The following is a 20,796-nucleotide window of genomic DNA, read 5'->3' as shown; positions in this document are numbered from 1 at the left end:
ATTAATGGGTAGGGAAAACCCAAATATTTGAAGGAGAAAATTGATGGAAGATGGAGAGAGTTGGGGGAAGATAAAGAGAGCCCATAGAAATTTGTAGTAGTCTTTTTACCATTTTATAGCAGCACATATTTGTTAGGCTGTCAATAGTATTTATTGAGCACTTGTGTGAAGAGCACTGTAGTAAGCACTTGGGAGAGTACAGTGTAACAAAGTTAGTAGGCACGATCCGTGCCCACAGCAAGCTTACCGTCTAGAGTTACTGTATCTCTGAAGATATGTTTAACATGTATCTACAAATTTGCTGGTGTTACTTGTGGAATTTACTGGTCTTAGAGTTGGAGAGCCATATTCTCTTACCTCTCTGTAAGGAATAGACCAAGTACTTTAAAAATTCATATTCTCACTTCAGGGGTGGTGGGAGGAAAAAGAACCCAACAAACTTTGTTTTAACTTTTTCCAAAACAGAAGGAAAATGTCAAGAATGAAAAATGTCACATATCAAACCAGTCAGATGGAATTGGGGGATGAAAGGGAGAGTCTGGGAAATTAGAATGTCATATTCGGGTTTCACTAAATTCAGTTTTTCTTTTTGTCCTGGGTCTGATTTGTTGGACAGATCTATGTATGTTGTTTCTTCCTATCTCTTGGATCTGTGAGTACAGTGTTCACCATCAGAATGTCTAAAATAAGCTGGACCGAATAGTGAGATTTGCAGATACCAATGAAAATCTGCAAAATGAATGCAGGTTAGCCCATAGTTTTAGAAATGACAGTTTATTCTAGGCTTATCATTAATTTCCGTATATCATGAATAAGAATTTCAGATGTCATGCCAGCATGTTTAGAAAGTCAATTATTTCTGTGCGGGATTATTTTGCCCCAACCAACTAGGTGAAAGTCTGAGTTCGTAGGCCTGATGACAGCTCCGTCTGAGGCCGTTTCTCCTTCCTGCCGTTTCCTTGCCCAGAGGTCTGTGGCTGTGAAAACACAGACTTGGAATTCAAAAGCTGTGCTCGCCGTGATATTTTTTGTGATAGATAACATCATTGACCGTGTATAAAACCCTGCTGATTTCTGCTTTGGGGAATAGTGTGCTGTTGTATCCATCATAGCATTGATTGAAGAGTCGTTGCTGTCTCTCTCACTTCTTGCTTCCGTCTAACGAGGGGAGCTGTCAGATGAAATCTTGGGAGCAGGTAAGATATGTTGTTCTCTTTTTTCACTGCCTTCTCTGTTGTGACAATGAAGATATCAGAAATGTCTAGATATCAGTGGTTCCAGACTTTCCTCTCATTCCCTCCCTTCATATTTTCTCCATTATTTCCCCATAGAGTCAGCTGATAATTTAACCAACAAAGCCCTTGTTGAGGAGATGATTTGGGATTTTGACTTTTTTCTCCTCCCAAAATTCAGTCCTTCTTCAGTGATAACCAGTTTGTTTATTCAGTCGTATTTATTGAGCGTGTGCTATGTGCAAAGCACTGAACTAAGAGCTTGGCATGTTCAGTGTAACAATGTACAGGCACATTCCCTTCCCACAATGAGCTTACCATGGAGGCCAAGGACAGTGCCAACAAATTCAGCCTAAGTGGCTCTTAGAAGAAAATTTTCAAGGGCCTTTTGAGGTTCGGTCGGGGACACTTCCAAATGAAGTCCAAAGGGAAGTGTGGACAAAACTAGCACTGACTAGCTTGTAAGCATCTCAAGGGCAGGAGTCAGGTGATGTTTTTGACTTATAGTGCATGTTCCCCAGTGCTTAAATGCTAAGGAGGAGGAGGAGGCAGGCCAGTACAATGTCAGTCAGATCATCACTCAGTTGAATTTATTGAGCATTTAATGTGTGCAGAACACAGTAACAGAAGCAGCGTGGCTCAGTGGAAAGAGCCCAGGCTTTGGAGTCAGAGGTCATGGGTTCAAATCCCAGGTCTGCCAGTTGTCAGCTGTGTGACTTTGGGCAAGCCACTTCACTTCTCTGTGCCTCAGTTACCTCCACTGTAAAATGGGGATTAATACTGTGAGCCGCCTGTGGGACAACCTGATCACCTTGTAACCTCCCCAGCGCTTAGAACAGTGCACATAGTAAGCGCTTAATAAATCCCATTATTATTATTATTATTACTGTGCACTTGAAACAGTACAATATAACAGATTTGGTAGACATATTCTCTGCCCACAAGGAGCTTGAAGTCTAGAGGGATCTCACAAGAAGAGTTAGTCTCCCCTTCCCTAAATTATATTCTTCCTGAATGCAAGAATATGGACTGGGGGGAAACTGCTGGAAATAAAGCAAGATACCTATACAAGTGGGGAAAGACAAGAGGATTTTACTAGCTAAGAATTTGAGAACATCATTACAGGTATTTATTTAAACACCGATTGCAACAGGAGATTTTGGCTAAAGGAAATATGTTGCTGTTTTGGAAATGCTACTCTTGTGTTGTACTCTCCCAAGTGCTAAGTACAATGCTTTCCACACTGTAAATACTCAAAATGCCATGGATAAGTTGTCATGGATAAACCCAAATTAGCACTTTATTTTTCCTATTCAAACAATGGATGCTCCACTGCTAATCAGTTAATTTTGTAAATGTGTTTTCCATTAGGATTTGTGGGGAGGTCGTAAAATTAAAGTATCTTTCTGAAAATATCAGGAAGAAAGAATCCTTGAATGGAAGATCTGATTTATGTGTCTCTCCGTTGGCTCCCTTGATTTCCAGGAGGTTTGTTTTCCTCACCAAAGCCCAAAATGAGAAGCAGCCTCAGTAATTGGCAAAGTCAGTTAATCAACCCTGATAAGGTCTTGGGGACATGGAGGTATATCAGTCAATCGGTGCTATTTACTGAGCGCTGAGTGCACAGCACTTGAGAAAATACAATAAAAACAGAGTTGGTAGATGTCATCCCTAACCAATCTACAAGGGGAGCCAGACTTTAGCATGGATTAGTCATATTCCGTCTAGTCGTTTCCGATTCGTAGCCATCCAGTGGACATGGTCCCTCCAGAACGTCCTATCTTCTGAGTTGTTCTGGTGTGTATATCCATAGCGCTTTTTTTGGTAAAAATGCAGAAGTGGGCTTTCTTCTGCACAGTTAAAACTCAAGTCTCTGCCGTTGTTTTTGATCAACATTTAATTACTTGATCATCCACCTTGGATTCTGTCCTGTGCTGCTGCTGCTGCCCAGCACAGGTGAATCAACTTTTTCTGATGCTTGGGCTTAGTCCTTTCTATAATGGGTCACCTTGACGAGAGATTACTTCTTAAAGGCGTAGCTCTAAGCTTCATGGCATATGCAAACTCTTCTGCCATAATAAGGTACGGATTCATAGAAGAGGAACATAGATTCGGGATAGGGAAAATAGCAGAGCGTCTACTTCTCTGCTCCTCCCAGGAAGAACAGTCCATAGTCACAGGGAGTTAAAAGGGAAATGGATAAGCCGACGAGAATTTATGCCGACGTTTGAGATGTGTTACTGTAAGTAACCCCAGGTTAGCAATGCTTCTCTGAGTTTTTGGGTTTTTTTCGGCAGAAAAGAGATGTGCAGTGCATTTATAGCAAATGGACAAAGCGATGGCAGACTGCTTCCATAAATGAACAAAATGCAGGAGCCTTCCTTTCTCCATATAACTCTACTGTATTTCAGAGTAATCATCTATTTCCCATAGTTCTATAGCTATCTATCCAGTATCATCTGCCTTAATCACACTATAGAGCCCCATGACTCCCTCTCTTAATTGAGTAACTTGGAAAAGGAATCAGAAAACGAAGAGGACAGGGACATAGTCTATTATTCTGAAATTCTTCCACATAAGCAGGATGAAAAAAAGAAATGAATATTAGTTGCAGTTGCCTTTCGCTTCCTCCGGCCCTTTTCTTTGCTCTGGCTGAGGCAATAAGAACATTAGGGAATGAATATTTCTCCAGATGCTGTAATCATGATCCCAGGCAGCTAATGTTGTTAAGCCTCTTCAGAATAAATTTTGAATCTGTGCTACCTATCCTGGTGTTTCAGGAGTTATCCACACTAGAGATGTTTTAGTAGAAGCCTTGAGACAAAAGATCAGGTATTTCCAATCTGCATCCATATCATCCAAATTTCCTCTTCACCTCCATGCAGAAGTTCAGAAAAGTGATTAAGGTAAAATTCCATTAGGATTCACATTAAATCTGGATGTTTTTGTCTTCTCTGTACACCTCACCCTCACCACTGCCAGTCTCTTTCTTTCAGCATCATCTAATCTGTAGATAAAATAAAATTGAAAAGTAGGAATAGATCATTTAAACCTTGTAATTCTTAATTTTATTCTTTACCATTTTTCCAAACATGTTGAGGTTGGCCACTCTCTCTGCCATCCCTGTGTTCTCCATGGTAGACCTGAAATTCTGCTCCTTTAGTCACTGCACCCTAGTGATTTTGTTTTTATTTTGTGTACTTGTGTTGTTTTTTAATGTTTCATTATTCCTCATTTGTCTGTCTGCAATCCTTTCTCCCCACTGATATTCTTAAATCATGAGCGCCACTATGGACAGGGACCATGTCTAATTCCTATCTGTGTATTGTTTCTCAGTGCTTAGTACAGTGCTCTGCACACAGTTAAGCACTTAATAAATACTACTACTACTGCCTCAGAGCTGAAAGTTTTGGGGTAAAGATTAGGAGAAATAGTGAGACTTTGTGAAAAGAGCACAGGCCCTGGGAGTCAGAGGACCTGGGTTCTAATCCCAGTTCTTCCACTTTCATTGTCGTATTTATTGAGCGCTTACTGTGTGCAGAGCACTGTATTAAGCACTTGGGAAGTACAAGTTGGCAACATATGGAGACAGTCCCTGCCCAACAATGGGCTCACACTTGTCTGCTGTGTGAACTTGGGCAAGTCTTTTAACTTTTCTGTACCTCAGTTTCCTCATCTGTTAAAATAGGGGTTAAGACTGTGAGCCCTTGGTGGGACAGGGACAGTGTCCAACCTGATTACCTTATCTATATAGCCCAGCACTTAATACAGTGCCTAGCACACATAGTAAGCAAATATCATTAATTTTTTTTAAACAGAAATTGACTAATTGTTCAGGTTTGGACAGCTTCCTCATCCTTAAAACTGACATAATCATTGTCCCTAACTACTTTATTGGGGTGACAGAAGAATTATTGGGTTCATGCCCAACTAGTGCCTCACACTCCTGAGGAAAGGCTGTCAGTGTAGTTCACCTCGCTGGCTCCCCCAGTCTCCTTAATGAAGACTCCATCACCTCCATCACCATCGTCTCCATCCCCTCGCCCTACCTCCTTCCCCTCCCCACAGCACCTGTATAGATGTTTGTGCAGATTTATCACTCTATTTATTTTACTTGTACATATTTACTATTCTATTTATTTTGTTAATGATGTGCACAGAGCTTTCATTCTATTTGTTCTGACGGTTTAGACACCAGTCTTCATGTTTTGTTTTGTTGTCTGTCTCCCCCTTCTAGACTGTGAACCCGTCTCTATTGGGTAGGGACCGTCTCTCTATGTTGCCAACTTGTACTTCCCAAGCGCTTAGTACAGTGCTCTGCACACAGTAGGCGCTCAATAAATACGACTGAATGGCTTTTCTAAGCAGCAGAGTCTGCCGGCAGCCAAGCAAGGGAAAGCGCGTACTGACATTTATTGTTAATGGAAGTTTTTCACCACTAGATCATGCTCACTGTTTATATTATTTTTCAGCCAAATTCACCGAGAATATTGTTTATATCTTGAGAAGCAGTTTGGCCTAGTGGATGGAGCATGGGCCTGAGAGAAGGACGTGTGCTCTAATCCTGTCTTCGCCACTTGTCTGCTGTGTGACCTTGGGCAAGTCACTTCACTTCTCTGTGCCTCCATTCCCTCATCTGTAAAATGGGGATTAAGACCGTGAGCCCCATGTGGGACGAGGACTGTGTCCAACCTGATAAGCTTGTATCTACCCCAGCACTCAGTACAGTAAGAACTTAACAAATACCATAAAAAGATAAGTGATTTGTGTGAGAGTGCATAATATGAATTATTCTTTTATTTTAACTTAGTGCTTTTGAGCATCTTGTAGACTTTTTGACTACTCTGTTGTTTAGTAATTGAAGAGTTTGCTTTGCCTGATTCTTTGATTGCTGACATTTAAGGCTTCTTACATATCCGGCATCTACATTTGTATCTTCATCCACTTATTAAAACAGCTGGGTGAGCTAAGCTTGTTTCCAAAGAGGTTGAGGTTGAATTCCAGCACGTGAAAGGTGACAATGTTTGACTACCTCCACTTTGTTCACCCGGCGATCTGATTCTTAAAAGAACACATTTGACTTAGTGGCATGTTCTTGTTAATTAAAATCCCTCAGTGTTGAGCCGCATACACAGAAAGAAGCGTGGAACAAAAAGGCCATCTGATCTGGAAAGGATCTCCAGAGAGATTTGCAAGTGATTATAAAAGAACGGCTTCATGGTTCAACGCACTTGGCCGTCTTTCGGAGTCAGCGGGACTATGGGGACATCTTCCGGGGCTTCCAAAGAACTGGCCAATGCACATGGAAATGCTGAAAGGAGGGTTTCATCCTTGGACCCGCTTTCAGACACCACGCAGGCTATTCTCATTCAGTTCTCTTTCCGACTTATTTTGCAGCACATCTCTAACCATCTTCTAAATGTAAGGGTTGAATTAAAAATGCTCAAAATTTGTCACCCTAACCTAAATCGCTGCTCCTGAGTATTCCTCTCTAGACTGTAAGCCCACTGTGGACAATGAACATTTCTACCAACTCTTGTAGAGAAACAGCATGGCTCAGTGGAAAGAGCACGGGCTTGGGAGTCAGAGGTCGTGGTTCAAATCCTGGCTCTGCCGCTTGTCAGCTGTGTGACTTTGGGCAAGTCACTGAACTTCTCTGTGCCTCAGTTACCTCATCTGTAAAATGGGGATTAAGATTGTGAGCCCCACATGGGACAACCTGATCACCTTATATCCTCCCCAGTGCCTAGAACAGTGCTTTGCACTTAGTAAGCACTTAACAAATACCAAAATTATTATTATTATTATTGTTGTTGTTGTACTGCAGTCTCCCAAGCACTTAGTCCAATGCTCTGCATACAGCTCAATAAATATGATTGATTGATTGTAATTTAAGATTCCAGAAAAATCAGTCAGTGGTTTTTATTGAGCACTTACTGAGTGCAGAGCACTGTTCTAGGTGCTTAGGAGAGTACGGTACAACAGAATTAGCAAATACATTCCCTGTCCATAGTGAGCTTACAATATAGAGAAGCAGCGTGGCTCAATGGAAAGTGCCTGGGCTTGGGAATCAGAGGTCTTTCGTTCTAATCCCCGCTCCGCTACTTGTCAGCTATGTGACTTTGGGCAAGTCACTTCACTTCTCTGTGCCTCAGTTCCCTCATCTGTAAAATGGGGATGAAGACTGTGAGCTCCATGAGGGACAACCTGAACACCTTGTATCTCCCCCAGCGCTTAGAACAGTGCTTGGCACATAGTAAGCACTTAACAAAGGCCATCATTATTATAGAGGGGAGACAGACATTGTTCTATCATTTTTGTGTGGTATTTGTTAAGAGTTTACTATGCGCCAGGCACTGTACCAAGTGCTGGGTAGATAGAAACTAATCAGGATGGACTCAGTCCTTGTTCCATGTGAAGCTCCTAGTCTTAATCCCCATTTTACAGATGAGGGAACTGAGGCATAGAGAAGCTAAGCGATTTGCCCAAAGTCGCACAGCAGACAAGTGGCAGAACTGGGATTAGAACTCAGGTCCTCTGACCCCTAGGCCCGTGCTCTTTGAACTAGGCCGCACTGCATTTTTGTAAGCAATAAATTCAAACGAAATCCAACTTTGTCTCTGAGCCTCAGCATGAGGCACAAGAAATGACAAGGGGAGAACTTGGCCAGGATTATTAACACAGTTACTGATTGGAAAAAAGAATTCTTGCCGTAAATGTTTGGCCTTTCTCTTTGATTATTCCGCAGATCTTCCTAATGCTTATAGTTACTGTGACTCCTGAAAGAAGCTCATAACTTGAACCTCTACTCCCACTGAGCTTCAGAGGCTCTATTAGTAGTTGAGGACATTTGCTTAAGCCTGTGGGACATGAGTCTCATTTACATTTCCAATCTTCCTTCCCTCTATTGCACTTCAGGAGTCAGAACTTGGCATCACTGTGGTACAGGGTCTCGGTGACAAGGTGTTTGCCTTACTGGGCCTGGATTTCTAGTTTATTTCCCCTTTTGTTTAGATTAATCCAGAGCCGATTGATTACCAGTGATTGCCAGCCGGCTGACTCAGAAGGCAAAGAGCCAGACCTAGTGGATCAGTCAGTCATTTGCCTAACAATACAGGAGGATTGTCAAGAGAGGACAACACATCCAAACCTAATACATATGGAAATACAGATTCGTGCTTTGTATGTTTGCCCAGAACCCCGGTGATAAACAGGTTTTTAAAAATCATTTAAAATAAGGAAAGCGATCTGTTTCTTGTAGAGCAGGATCCTGTGATAGGGAGCTAGAGGTTGAAATAATGGCATTTGTAGATGCAAAGTAAATGATGACGGAAAGCGGGGAGATGGAAATCTCCTGAAAGGATTTAGAGAGTGAAAATACCCAAAGAGAAAGGAGTTGTTCGGGGTGGCATTAAGATTAGGAATAATGGAAATGTGTAAGTGGGAGAGCAGATGAGGAAAGTGGGACAATGTCTTGTGGAAAATAATAATAATAATAATGGCATTTATTAAGGGCTTACTCTGTGCAAAGCGCTGTTCTAAGCACTGGGGAGGTTACAAGGTGATCAGGTTGTCCCACGGGGGGCTCACAGTCTTCATCCCCATTTTACAGATGAGGTCTCCGAGGCACAGAGAAGTTGAGTGACTTGCCCAAAGTCACACAGCTGACAAGTGGCGAAGCTGGGATTTGAACCCATAACCTTTGACTCCAAAGTCCGTGCTCTTTCCACTGAGCCACGCCGCTTCTCTGTTCGGGCTTGGGAGTCAGGGGACCTGGGTTCTAGTCCCAGCTCTGCCACTCATCAGCGGTGCAACCTTGGGCAAGTCACTTAACCTCCCTGTACCTCAGTTTCCTCATCTGTAAAGTGGGGATAAAGTACCTGTCCTCTCTCCCTCTTAGACTGTGAGCCCTCTGTAGGTCGGGGGCTGTGTATCAGCGGTGCAACCTTGGGCAAGTCACTTAACCTCTCTGTACCTCAGTTTCCTCATCTGTAAAATGGGGATAAAATACCTGTCCTCTCTCCGTCTTAGACTGTGAGCTCCCTGTAGTTCAGGGGCTGTGTCTGATCTGATTATCTTGTATCCATGCCAGCACTTAGCACAGCGTTTGGCACATAGTAAACAATAAGAAATCATCATTATTATTATTATTCAGACTAACAGAACCTTAATGGGGAAATAGGTTCTGCTTTGTAAAGTGGTAAAATTTCCATCATCTGAAATGATAAAACTGGACTAAACAAAGAACATCTCCCCTGCCATTCCCCATCTGTAGAATGGTGAAGGCTACCCAAAGAAGATGTTTTCATTTTTTATTATTCATCAATCTACCGTATTACTAAGCACTTACTGTGTGCACATCACTGCCCTAAGTGCTTGGGAGAGTACAATATAGAAGCATTGGTACAATCTTACAGTTGTTTCCAAAGAGGTAGACCAGGTTATAAAAGTTGTATCTCTTCAGTGGAAAATTAAAGACTTTCTTGTCCCTTCTCCACTAGTTTTTAGATGGTCTTTGTGAAACCAAAGGAAAAAAAAAAACAAAATAAAAGGCAACATGTTAACTAAACATGGTCTTTTTAATAACTTTGCATCATATTATCCAGGCTGTGTCAAGCAGCCTTCACAACAGGCTTGTGCTTAACTCATAATCGTAAACTCCTTGAGGACAGGGAACATGCATTTTATTTCTATTGCAGGTTCCCAAGCATCTAGTACAGTGTTCTGCCCTCATTTGGTAATCTGCCTACCAGTACGTGCTTAATTAAACTCTACTGCTGAATATGATGCTCATGAATGAAGAGCAAGGACCATTTGCAAAGATGTGCTGCTTCTTACGATGCTCCTGCTCTTTTTTTTTCTTGTCAATGTTGTCTGATCCACACTGGATGGCCCAGAAAATGGTACCAAGACCACAAATCTATCCCCCAGAACAGAATGTGAACTGAAACACTGAGTCCTTTCCATCCGAATTTGGCAGAGCATTAATTTCAGTGAACAGAGGGAAAGGGAAATAAATGTTTTTGAATGTTTAAATTTGCAACCCAGCACGTTTGATTTATTTTCTAAATACCCACTTCTTGAAAATATAGCTGTGACTTGGAGGCTATTGAGCTGCTATAAACAACTTCCACACTAGCTCCCTACAGAGGGTAACTAAAGGGAATGTTTTTTCTCCTGCTACATTTATAGTCTTGATTTTTCTGGTGGATCAGTTTGGGAGGTCAGCACTATAGATTTTCACATTTGAAGTTCTCTGTCTTTTAAAGTAAGTCAAGCCAACGATAACAAGGTCAATGTAAAGCAGAAATAATCATCTGACCTCGAGAACGAAATGAAATCTGTTCCAAATAACTATGCCAACATGCAGCCTATGTTTTCCATTTCATTGATAATTTTGCACTTTCTCAAAGCAAGTCCCTCAATTTGTCAGATGTCCAGCGCAAGACTCTGGTTTCCAATTCTCTTTCCAGTCAGTGAGCCCAGGATTATTTTTTTTTATTTTTATTTTTGGAGCTAGCCATATTGTGACCTCTGGTGGTTTGCTGAGCTCATCGGGAGAGTCTCTTGAAGCAGATCTTTGTGAAGGTCCATCCATCATCACATTGATGGCCCAATATCTAGGGACCTGACCCCTATTTCAGATGGACTCCTTGTCCTGAACTACTGTCAAGATTGATAAGCCTATTGACTATTTTCCTTTCATTTTAACTTTTGTTTTTGTTTCTTGGTTGGCTTTTTTGACATTGTAATTTAGATGTGTTCTGGGACTTTTATAAAAATAAAATGGGCTTGCATTCACTCTTTTCTAATTTTTTTTTTGGCTTTTCTGGTGGTAATAAGAAAAGAAAAGGTTCCCTTAACCTTTTCATGTTCCCCAAGCGGTTCTTACTACACTACCTTAAAAAATAAGTAAAAACACTACCTTAAATAATAAGTAATACAATAAAAATCAGATCCATTCAGTGGCTTGGCATTTTTCCTTTGCTGAAGCTCTCAATTGTGTTATCTCATCACTACTTTTTTTTCTCCCACCAAGTTACAATTAATGAAAGAAGTTGGTACTTTCAAGGCTTTGTGGACCAACCAAGTTACCTCAAGTTTTTTGCAATTCCGGGGGAAATTTAATAAGAGGTGATGGAGTTTTCCTCTCCAGATTGCTCACTAGTATGTAGTAATACTGCAAGATAGTGTTACCGTCTTGTCAGTGTATAAAATACTAATGATTACATTTGCTGTGTGTCCTTGGGCGAGTCACTTCTCCGTGTCTGTTACCCCATCTGTAAAATGGTGATTAATACTGTGAACCCCATGTGGGACATGTACTGTGTCCAACCAGAGAGTGTCCAGCACAGTAAGTCCTTAGCAAATATCATTTAAAAAAATCTCAGACCTGAGAGTTTTTTGCTAGTTGCTGGCTCGACAAGGGGAAAAGTTCAACCCAATCAAAGGGAGCTAAGTCAGGCCTCCTCAAACTAACAACCCGAAGTCATTATTCTTCTTCATTAGGCATTTTCTATTCATCCTATCATGCCCAGGATTGGGATGGGCCAGCCTGGGCCTAAGTGAAAGGTTTGCACAAATGATCAAGAGACCTGATTTTTCTGCAGGTTTGCCACCAGGACACGGAAGCCGTACGGTGCCCCTTTGCCATCGAAGTCGACAGAACCCCAGGAAGAAGCACAAATAGACTTGCCGCAGGTTGACTCTGAAGACTTTATTGGGTAAGTGCAGTAGATGCCAGACACTTATAATGAGCCCCTTTCTCTTGACTGGACCTCTCATTGATCCCTGATCTAAGGGAAAATCTTCCAGAATGTAATTTTCCCTAATGATCAAATCCTCAAGTGAATTGTGCTGCCATGGAGGTGAGATTTGCATGACAATTGGGCTGTTGAGTTTGTCTGGGTGCCCTATCAAGTCTAGCACCCTGAAAACCAAAGACCCTACCCACCTGATAAATGCTTCAAAATGTACATTTTTTTTTCCCTTCTTGCAGGAGGGGGGCCTTGTTTCTGCTTGCATCTCCTTCCTTCCCTAAACCCCACCCCCCCAGATAAAGGCGGCGCCCACCAAATAGAAGCAGAAACTCCTTCCTATCCGCTGTAAAGAATTCAGTCACCTTGTCCCTTCTTCCTTTACCTCGCTGCTCTCCTACTACAGCCCAGCCCACAAACTTAGCTCCTCTAATGCCACGCTACTGACTAAACCTCAATCTCATCTATGTCGCCACTGACCTCTCGCTCATCCCTCTGGTCTGGAACCCCTTCCCTCTTCATATCTGACAGATGATCACACTCCCCACCTTCCCCACCTTATTGAAGGCACATCTCCACCAAGAGGCCTTCCCCGACTAAGCCCTCATTTCCTCTTCTCCTACTCCCTTCTGCATCACCCTTGCACTTGGATTTGCACCCTTTCTTCACCCCTTCTTCAACCCCACAGCACTTATGTACATATCCACACGTTATTCTTTTATATTGATGTCCGCCTCCTCCTCTAGACTGTACGCTCATTGAGGGCAGAGAGTGTATCTACCAAGTCTGTTATATTGTACTCTCCCAAGTACTTAGTACAGTGCTTTGCACACACTTTGCCAAGCACCATACTAAGCACTCGATTAATACGATGAATTGAAGAGTTAACATATATTCTTCTCTGTAGAGCCAGAGGCTGTTTCATTGTCTAAGGTTTCTTTCTACCATTTGCCAGCACCCTCGGCTATACAGAGAGACATAGCTACTGATAGGTAATTTGGTTTATCATTTGGTTACCTTTGAATAGGAACATTGTGTGCATTAATTAATTCTCTCAGTTGGATTGCATCACATGACTTTCAGCTGAAAGTTCCTCCTCCCTCATCCCCGGTGCCACCCCCTACTCAGAAAGTCCAGCAACCTCGCAGTATGAAGTTAGCCAAGACCCGGTGAGGCATCTCCATAAACCGCTGCTTAATCTTAAATCTTAAATCTTCCTGAAGGATAACTCTTCATTAACACATCGTAGAACCAAATCCAGAAAAGCGTTGGGGAACCGAGGTTACAACTGAATTCTGTGGAGAATTATGTGTTTCTTCTAAAACTTTCGGGAGTTGTATGACCTGAGAATCGAAGAAGGGATTCTTAATATTTATCCCGTGCTTCCAGTTGTGGTATATGTGGGGACCCAATATGCTGTGATGGGCAGCAGTCAGCAAATATGCCACATTTTGGTGATTCCAACCCCGACTCTCCCATATTTGTTTGCTTTCCCCAGAGAGTACATTGTGAGGAAAAGTGATGAAGATGAGGATGACATTGAAAAGTCCTGTGTGCAGCCAACAGTGAATGTGATCGCCTCAGAAGAACAGGTCCTTTTACCCAGTGGTGGATGGGAAATTTTCAGGGACAGATTCGGGACACAGGGGGATGGCCTTAAGAAAACAAGGGATTTAGTTAGGGGTTGGAGATGGGGCTGTTTTTCATTATTATTATTGTAATTATTATTTTTATGGTATTTATTAAGTGCTTACTATGTTCCAGGCACTGTTCTAAGTGGTGGGATAGATACAAGGTAATCAAATTGGACACAGTCCAATTCCCACATGGGGCTCACAGTCTTAATCCCAGTTTTACAGTTGAGGGAACTAAGGCACAGGGAAGGTAAATGACCTTTCATTCATTCATTCAATCATATTTATTGAGCGCTTACTGCGTGCAGAGCACTGTACTAAGCGCTTGGGAAATACAAGTTGGCAACATATAGAGACGGTTCCTACCCAACAGTGGGCTCACAGTTAATGTACATTTGGGTACTAGGATGCTGACAGGGGTTAGAAGAGAATACCAAATGTATTTCCTTACTTATTTCCTACCCAAGGTCACACAGCAGACAAGTTTGCAGAGCTGGGATTAGAACCCAGGTTCTTCTAACTCACAGGCCCATGCTCTATCCACTAGACCACACTGCTTCCAATTATGCCAGAGCAGTTGCCTGGTTTAGGCTCCCCCGTAAAATCAGAATAGCAGTGTCGCCCCCAGTATCGCTCCTTTTTCCATTGGCATTAAGTTGTACTTTCTCTAAATGAGGAATTGTGGTATTTAGGACACTGTCTATGACTAATACTCAAAAGGAAATTGCTTCATTGAGCCTAATGGTTAGCCCAGAGCTAGATCACTAAACTCAGACTACTTCCAGTGGAAAATCAAAGTGTTTGTTCTTCCAACTGAGATGTGCAAAACTTGACTTTGGCCCTCTGATTTCCAGCCTTTGAAAACCAACACTACAGAAGAGGAAAGGATTATTCAGAACCAGAGTCCTGTGGAGTACCAAGAGTCTGTTTTGGTCATGGACCAGGATGATGCCAATTCCACAGGGGTAGAAGAAGTGAGCAATAGTTTATGGTTCCTTTTGCCATCTGAATTGATCTTCTTTGTCCTCTGGAATCTTGAGTCATAATGAATTGCTCTCCATGTCCCCTGTGCTGGTGACACTGGGCAGGTTTTTGTGGGCTCTATTCAACCAATGAACTTTCCAAGTGAATGTGAGAGTGGGACAATCTCACCCCTGCCCTCTATCTCTCCCCTTTCACCCCCCTCCATATGCTCCAACCCATGTGCCTTTGGTCTTCTGAAGGACCCAGACTCCTGAATATTGCTTGGCCTACAATGACACATTGAAAACAATCAATCAAGCAAGCAATCATATGTATTGAGCGCTTACTGTGTGCAGAGCACTGTACTAAGCGCTTGGGAAGTACAAGTTGGCAACATATAGAGACAGTCCCTACCCAACAGTGGGCTCACAGTCTAAAACAATGAAGTAAACCAAATTATGTTGCTGACGGATACATTTTGAGTAATTATTCTTGGGTAACGTGCTTCCCCTAGGCTAGTATGGTAAAGCATCAAGCACAATGGGGATTTTTTGTTGTTGGTGTTGGGGTTTTTTTGCCTTAAATGGCAGCTCAGTTACTTTTTCATTCCCAGGAATGCATTCCTGTGCTTTCATTTGAAAAGGCCAGATTTTTTTCCCAGCAGTCTAAGCACTGGAGAGGAGGGTTATACTCACCTATTTGCTCCACAGGAAGGATGGCACTTCTTCCAGCACAGAAGTTGGTGGGAGGGAGAAGGATCTCAGTCAGTCAAGTCTCTGTGGAGGCCCAAGAGCCCCGGGGGCTGGGTTCTCCGGGCAGGATGGTGCTCTTTTCACCCCTTCTTTCTGTTCTGTGGGAGAGAACGAAGTTTCATTCCCAGAGGTCTTTTCCCCAAAGGTGTTCGACATTTTACCTCTCTACGGAGTGCTGCAGCCGAACAAGACCCAGCAAATGTCCTTCACCTTCTATGGCCACTCTGACATCATTGCTGAAGTGAAAGCCCTGTGCGAGGTGGAGGGAGGCCCCACTTATGAGATCATGCTGAGAGGGGAAGCCTCACTGGTCAGCTATTCCTTCGACACAAAGGAAATTAACTTTGGACTACAGGTACAAGAATTCACTCTGGGCCTCTTCCTGCCCTTGCCTCCGATGCATCCTTGGCTCTTACATCCATATGTGTAATTTATTTATATATATTAATGTCTGTCTCCCCCTCTAGACTGTAAGCTGGTTGTGAGCAGAGAATGTGTTTACCAACTCTGTTGTACTGTCAAAGGGTACTGCCATTCAGTCAGTCATATTTACTGAGCACTTATGGTGTGCAGAGCACTGTACTGAGGGCTTGGGAGAGTACAATACAACATTAAACAGACACATTCCCTGCCCACAATGAGCTTAAAAGCATTTAGTGCAGTGCTCTACACAGTAAACACTACATAAATTTGGTTGATTGACTGAATATGTATGTACATTCACATACGTATCACTTTCTTGTCGGACACAAGTGAAAACTCTATTGAACATTTAGTTCATTCATTCATTCAATCGTATTTACTGAGCGCTTACTGTGTGCAGAGCACTGTACTAAGCGCTTGGGAAGTACAAGTTGGCAACATATAGAGACAGTCCCTACCCAACAGTGGGCTCACAGTCTAGAAATTTAGTGTGTACAGAACATTGTTCAAAGCATTTGGGAGGGTACAATACAACAGAGTTAGTAAATGCATTTCCTACCCACCAGGAACTTATAGTCGAGCTGGGGAAACAGGCATTAAAATAAATTATGGATATGTTCACAAGTGCCATGGGGCTGAGGGTGGGGACAGTGTTAAGTACTTAAAGGGTACAGAACCCAGGGCATAAGTGACACCAAAAGGAGAGAGAGTAGTGGAAAGATGGGCATATTAGGGGAAGACTTCTTGGAGGAGAGGTGATTTTAATGAGGCTTTGAAAGTGGAGAGAGTGATGGTCTGTTGTATATGAAGGGGAAAGGAGCTCCAGATCAGAGGCAGTGTATGGGCAGGGAGTCAGCGGCGAGATTCCTGAAGGGGGCCTAGTGGAAAGAGCACAGGGCTGGGAATCAGGAGACCCGAATTCTAGTCCTGGCTTCACTACTTTCCTTTTGGGCAACCTAGGGCAAGTCACTTCTCTGTCCTCAGCTTCTTTAGCTGTAAAATGGGGAGAAAATACCTGTTTACCCCACCCCAATTAGACTGGGCATCCTTTGTGGGACAGGGACTCTTACTGACCTGATTGTCTAGTTTCTGCCCCACCTCTTAGCGTGGTGTTTGGCACACAGTAAGTGCTTATAAATGCCACCATCATCGTTCAAGAAGCTATTGTTTTCCGTTGCCACCTGACCCTTCTGAAGGCGACTTCCTGGGAGGGGTCGGGTTATCCGACTGGTGCTTGTCTAAGCTGCTACTATGTGTAAAGTGAATTGACCTCGGCCTTCAACCTCTCCTTCCCTCTCTTTAGCTGTTTGATCACATCATTGAAGCTGAAATCACATTGAAGAATACAGGCAAAGTTGGCTTTGAATTCAATGTGCTGAACACTAGCCAGGCTTCTCCAGATAATCCTCCTCCTGGAATGCCGCTCATCTTGCCTCCATCTGTGAGTAGCCCCCCTGCCCAGGGCTTGTTATTGTTTTATGTAAAAGTAGTCCCTGGGCGCAAATGTTCCCCTACACTCCACACCCTGGTGCAAATGTTCTTGAAAACACTTCTTCATGAGACTAGAATTTTAGTTTCTATTCATATCATTAATTATTATGTGACTTTTAATTAAAATTTTAGAAGCAAGAAAAATCATTTCAGGAAAATTGTGTTTTCACGTTTGATTCCCCGTCCTTACTGGGTGTACCCCATAGACTCTTCATTTTTCTCCCAAACCAGAAACAGAGTGTAAGTACCTGCTGAGCTGATCGTTCCCCATTTCCTAAAATTCCATGGACAGTGGGACAATAATTCACTTCTGGACCTCTGAAGTCGCTTAATTTGGTTCCACTGTCTGCATAGACCAAATATTCATTCATTCAGTCATATTTATTGAGCTCTTACTGTATGCAGAGCACTATACTAAGCGCTTGGGAAGGACAAGTTGGCAACATATAGAGACAGTCCCTACCCAACAACGGGCTCACAGTCTAGATGTGCTTCTAGAAATATGTTTTCCATTAACAAGTGTGAAAAACCCCAGACAGAAGTTGGATTGGGGACAGGGTTCTAATTCCTGGCATCCTGAGCTGCCATCGTTATTCCAGAGACTGGGAAGCAGGTATAAGCATTTCTAGCTCAGGATCAATCAAACAATGGTATTTATTGAGTGCTTTCTGTGTACAGAGTACTGTACTAAGAACTTGGGAAAGTACAGTACAACAGAGTTGGTAGTCACATACCCTGTCCACAAGGAGCTCAGTCTAGAGGGGGCTTTAAACTCAAGAACAAACAAGAGCAGAAATCATGTTCTTTCTGGCTATTTTCCCTGTTATATTGACTTGGGAAATCTCTGCCAAAGCAGTTCCTCTCTGCAATGTGATTTAAGTTCACTTCCAAATTATTTGAAACAATACTAGTATTATTTCCCTAGTATAGGCCCAACCTGAATTATCATTCCCCCCCCCCCCACCCGCCAAACCCAAAATAACCCATTTCTTCAAATTAAATTTTCTGTCTAACGTATTTAAGACTTTTCCCCCATAATTTTCCTAGTCCTCATCTGGGTGAACTGTGTCATAGCTTTTTTGAAAACTATCATTTTTAGGGGTTCATTGAATCTGAAAAAGAACAGATATTGAAGCTTTACTACCTCCCTGGAGTGCCTGAAGTGTTTGAGAGGCATTTCCAGGTTCAGATAGCCCACTTAGAACCAGAGGACATTGCCATCTTTGGAGAAGGGATCTTCCCCAGGATTTGTATGGATCTTCCACGCAATATCAAAGGTAACATGTTCCATTCAGCATAGTTTTCATTTGCGAGCATGCTACTTTCCAGGTTTTCTGATGATGAAGTGACACCCATATCTTTTGTAAGCATTTATAAGCAGCTGTTAGTCTGTCTTCCTGAATCGCCAAACGTTTTGGTAACCTCATCTCAGCCATTTGGCTCTGAAATGGTTCCACAGAGGTTAGGGAAAGAAATGTTTCTTTCCAAACGTAAGGTACATTCAAAAGCAAGAGCTCTTTGTTTCTCTGTTTATGAACTCAGTAAAACAAAACACTTGAGCCTCTTTGATACCGCTTATGAATTTCTTGGATCTCCAGATTGTTTACAAACTTAGTACCTTAATTACAGTAGCTTGAACTTGTATAGCATTTTCAATTTTCCAAAATTCTATTGTACCAGTTACTTCCTTTTAATCTTCTTGCATCCATGTAAATGAATTAATTTTCATAAGGAAATTGAAGGAAAAAGAGGTTCAATTCTTTTGCTCAAATAATTATTACAATAATAATGGTATTCATTAAGTGCTTACATACTTATCAGTTCAGTCACAGTCCTTATCTCACATGTGCTCACAAGTTAATCAGGCTGGGTACAGTCCCTGTCCCATAAATGCCATCATCATCATCGTCATCATCACAAGGGGCTGACAGTCTAAGTAGGAGGGAGAACAAGTATTGATTCCCCGTTTTGCAGTAGAGGAAACTGAGGCCCAGGTCACACAGCAGGCATTTTGATCACTTTGTTATTCACCCTGTTTTCTCAGTCATGAATGGTGATTTCTATGGAATCTTGGCAGCTAAATTGTTTTTTAAGATCTCTCCCAAAATCCTGTTCCTCGGATGGTTAACGAATGAAGTTTGTAAACAGTCACTGAAGTTCCTGAAAAGGTTTTTGGTTCCTTCATTAGGATAATGTCTTATCCACCTAGCCAAAAGTGAAGTAGAGAGTTGAGTTGAGAACTGTCTGGTAAATCTAGGCAGCACAGATGTCTGGTATTTTTTACCCATAAGTTATCTGGCCTAATTATCCAGTTGAGAATACCCAAATAATGCTCAGTCCTCCACGTTGCAGACCGTGAGCCCCGGTGGGACAGACACTATGTCCCATCTGATTATCTTGTATCTACCCCAGTGCTTTAAACAATGCTTGGCACATAGTATGTGCTTAACACACACCACAATCATTAACTGTTATTATTATTATTATTATTTAAACAAACCTAACTCCAATGGAGTCTGTCTTCCCCGAACCTTTGTAAACATTGCACGCTTCCTCCCATCACATCACCGGGTAGCCCAACGGAGTTTCCTTAGTGAGTCACTTGTGTTCCTTAGCAGGGAAAAATTCCACAGGGGAATAAATGCTAGAGGACTCATTTTCCATTTCCTACTACCACGAACAGTCAATAAATGGCATTTATTGAATGTGCACAACACTGTACCGACTGCTCAGTAGAATACAAAACCCTGCAGTGGAAGATGCAATCCTTGCCCTCAAAGAGCTGTTAATCTTGGCTAATTCACGTTCTTCCTGACTCTCTGCTCCTTCCCCTCTTCCTTCGTTCCTGGAAAGGAAATGAAAAATATGAAGCAGTCCTAAGGAAGGCAAGAAGAAAAGTGGAACAAGATTTGGGCAGGGATGAAGGAGTCAACAGTCCAGGCGCCGTGACTGGAGAGGCACCTATGGAAGATTCCTTTCCCATGGTAAGGCCAGCGGTTTTCTCTGGTCTTTGAATTACTCTGAGCAAAGTGGAAACAGCTTATCCAAACAACTTTCAGAAGGGAGGATAGTTGCTGAAGCCATACTCTGTGAGTTATCTGATGAGTGGGAGGAGCGGGAAAAGCCACCCCTGAACATTTTCTACGTTGTTTAGGCAGGGTTTGAAGATGGAGCTACAGGAGAGTAGCTATCAGCCATGTTGCCATCAGGTAGAGGGCCTGTCATATGCTCCTTTACATGTCTAGGCAATGTGTCCGGGATGCATCGTCTGTTTTGGGGTGCCCTGGGCTAAGTCCCTAAGACCCAAGTTGGTTTGGGTTATCACCTCTCCTCATTCTGCTCAGGGGAAGGTTTGTGGGAGCCCTGTGTATCTTCATCATCCGCATCATCAATCGTAGTTATTGAGCGCTTACTGTGTGCAGAGCACTGTACTAAGCGCTTGGGAAGTACAAATTGGCAACATATAGAGACAGTCCCTACCCAACAGTGGGCTCACAGTCTAAAAGGGGGAGACAAAACCAAACATACTAACAAAATAAAATAA

The 20,796-nt window shown here is 42.5% G+C and overlaps 1 protein-coding gene across 1 annotated transcript in view; it reads left to right on the top strand.

Moving 5' to 3' along the window:
* Positions 1 to 20,796, top strand: part of HYDIN (HYDIN axonemal central pair apparatus protein) — a 317,742-nt gene that overhangs the window by 186,759 nt on the left and 110,187 nt on the right. The window contains exons 25-31 of the mRNA XM_038753650.1: positions 11,843 to 11,956; positions 13,488 to 13,581; positions 14,478 to 14,597; positions 15,484 to 15,693; positions 17,065 to 17,202; positions 18,352 to 18,529; positions 20,106 to 20,236. Coding sequence (XP_038609578.1) covers positions 11,843 to 11,956; positions 13,488 to 13,581; positions 14,478 to 14,597; positions 15,484 to 15,693; positions 17,065 to 17,202; positions 18,352 to 18,529; positions 20,106 to 20,236 — 985 coding nt within the window. The remainder of the gene's footprint in view (positions 1 to 11,842; positions 11,957 to 13,487; positions 13,582 to 14,477; positions 14,598 to 15,483; positions 15,694 to 17,064; positions 17,203 to 18,351; positions 18,530 to 20,105; positions 20,237 to 20,796) is intronic.

The sequence above is a fragment of the Tachyglossus aculeatus genome, chromosome 11, assembly GCF_015852505.1.
Source record: "Tachyglossus aculeatus isolate mTacAcu1 chromosome 11, mTacAcu1.pri, whole genome shotgun sequence".
Classification (NCBI taxonomy): domain Eukaryota; kingdom Metazoa; phylum Chordata; class Mammalia; order Monotremata; family Tachyglossidae; genus Tachyglossus; species Tachyglossus aculeatus.
The sequence above is the reverse complement of the archived record's forward strand: the minus strand, read 5'-3'. Positions and strand labels throughout refer to the sequence as shown.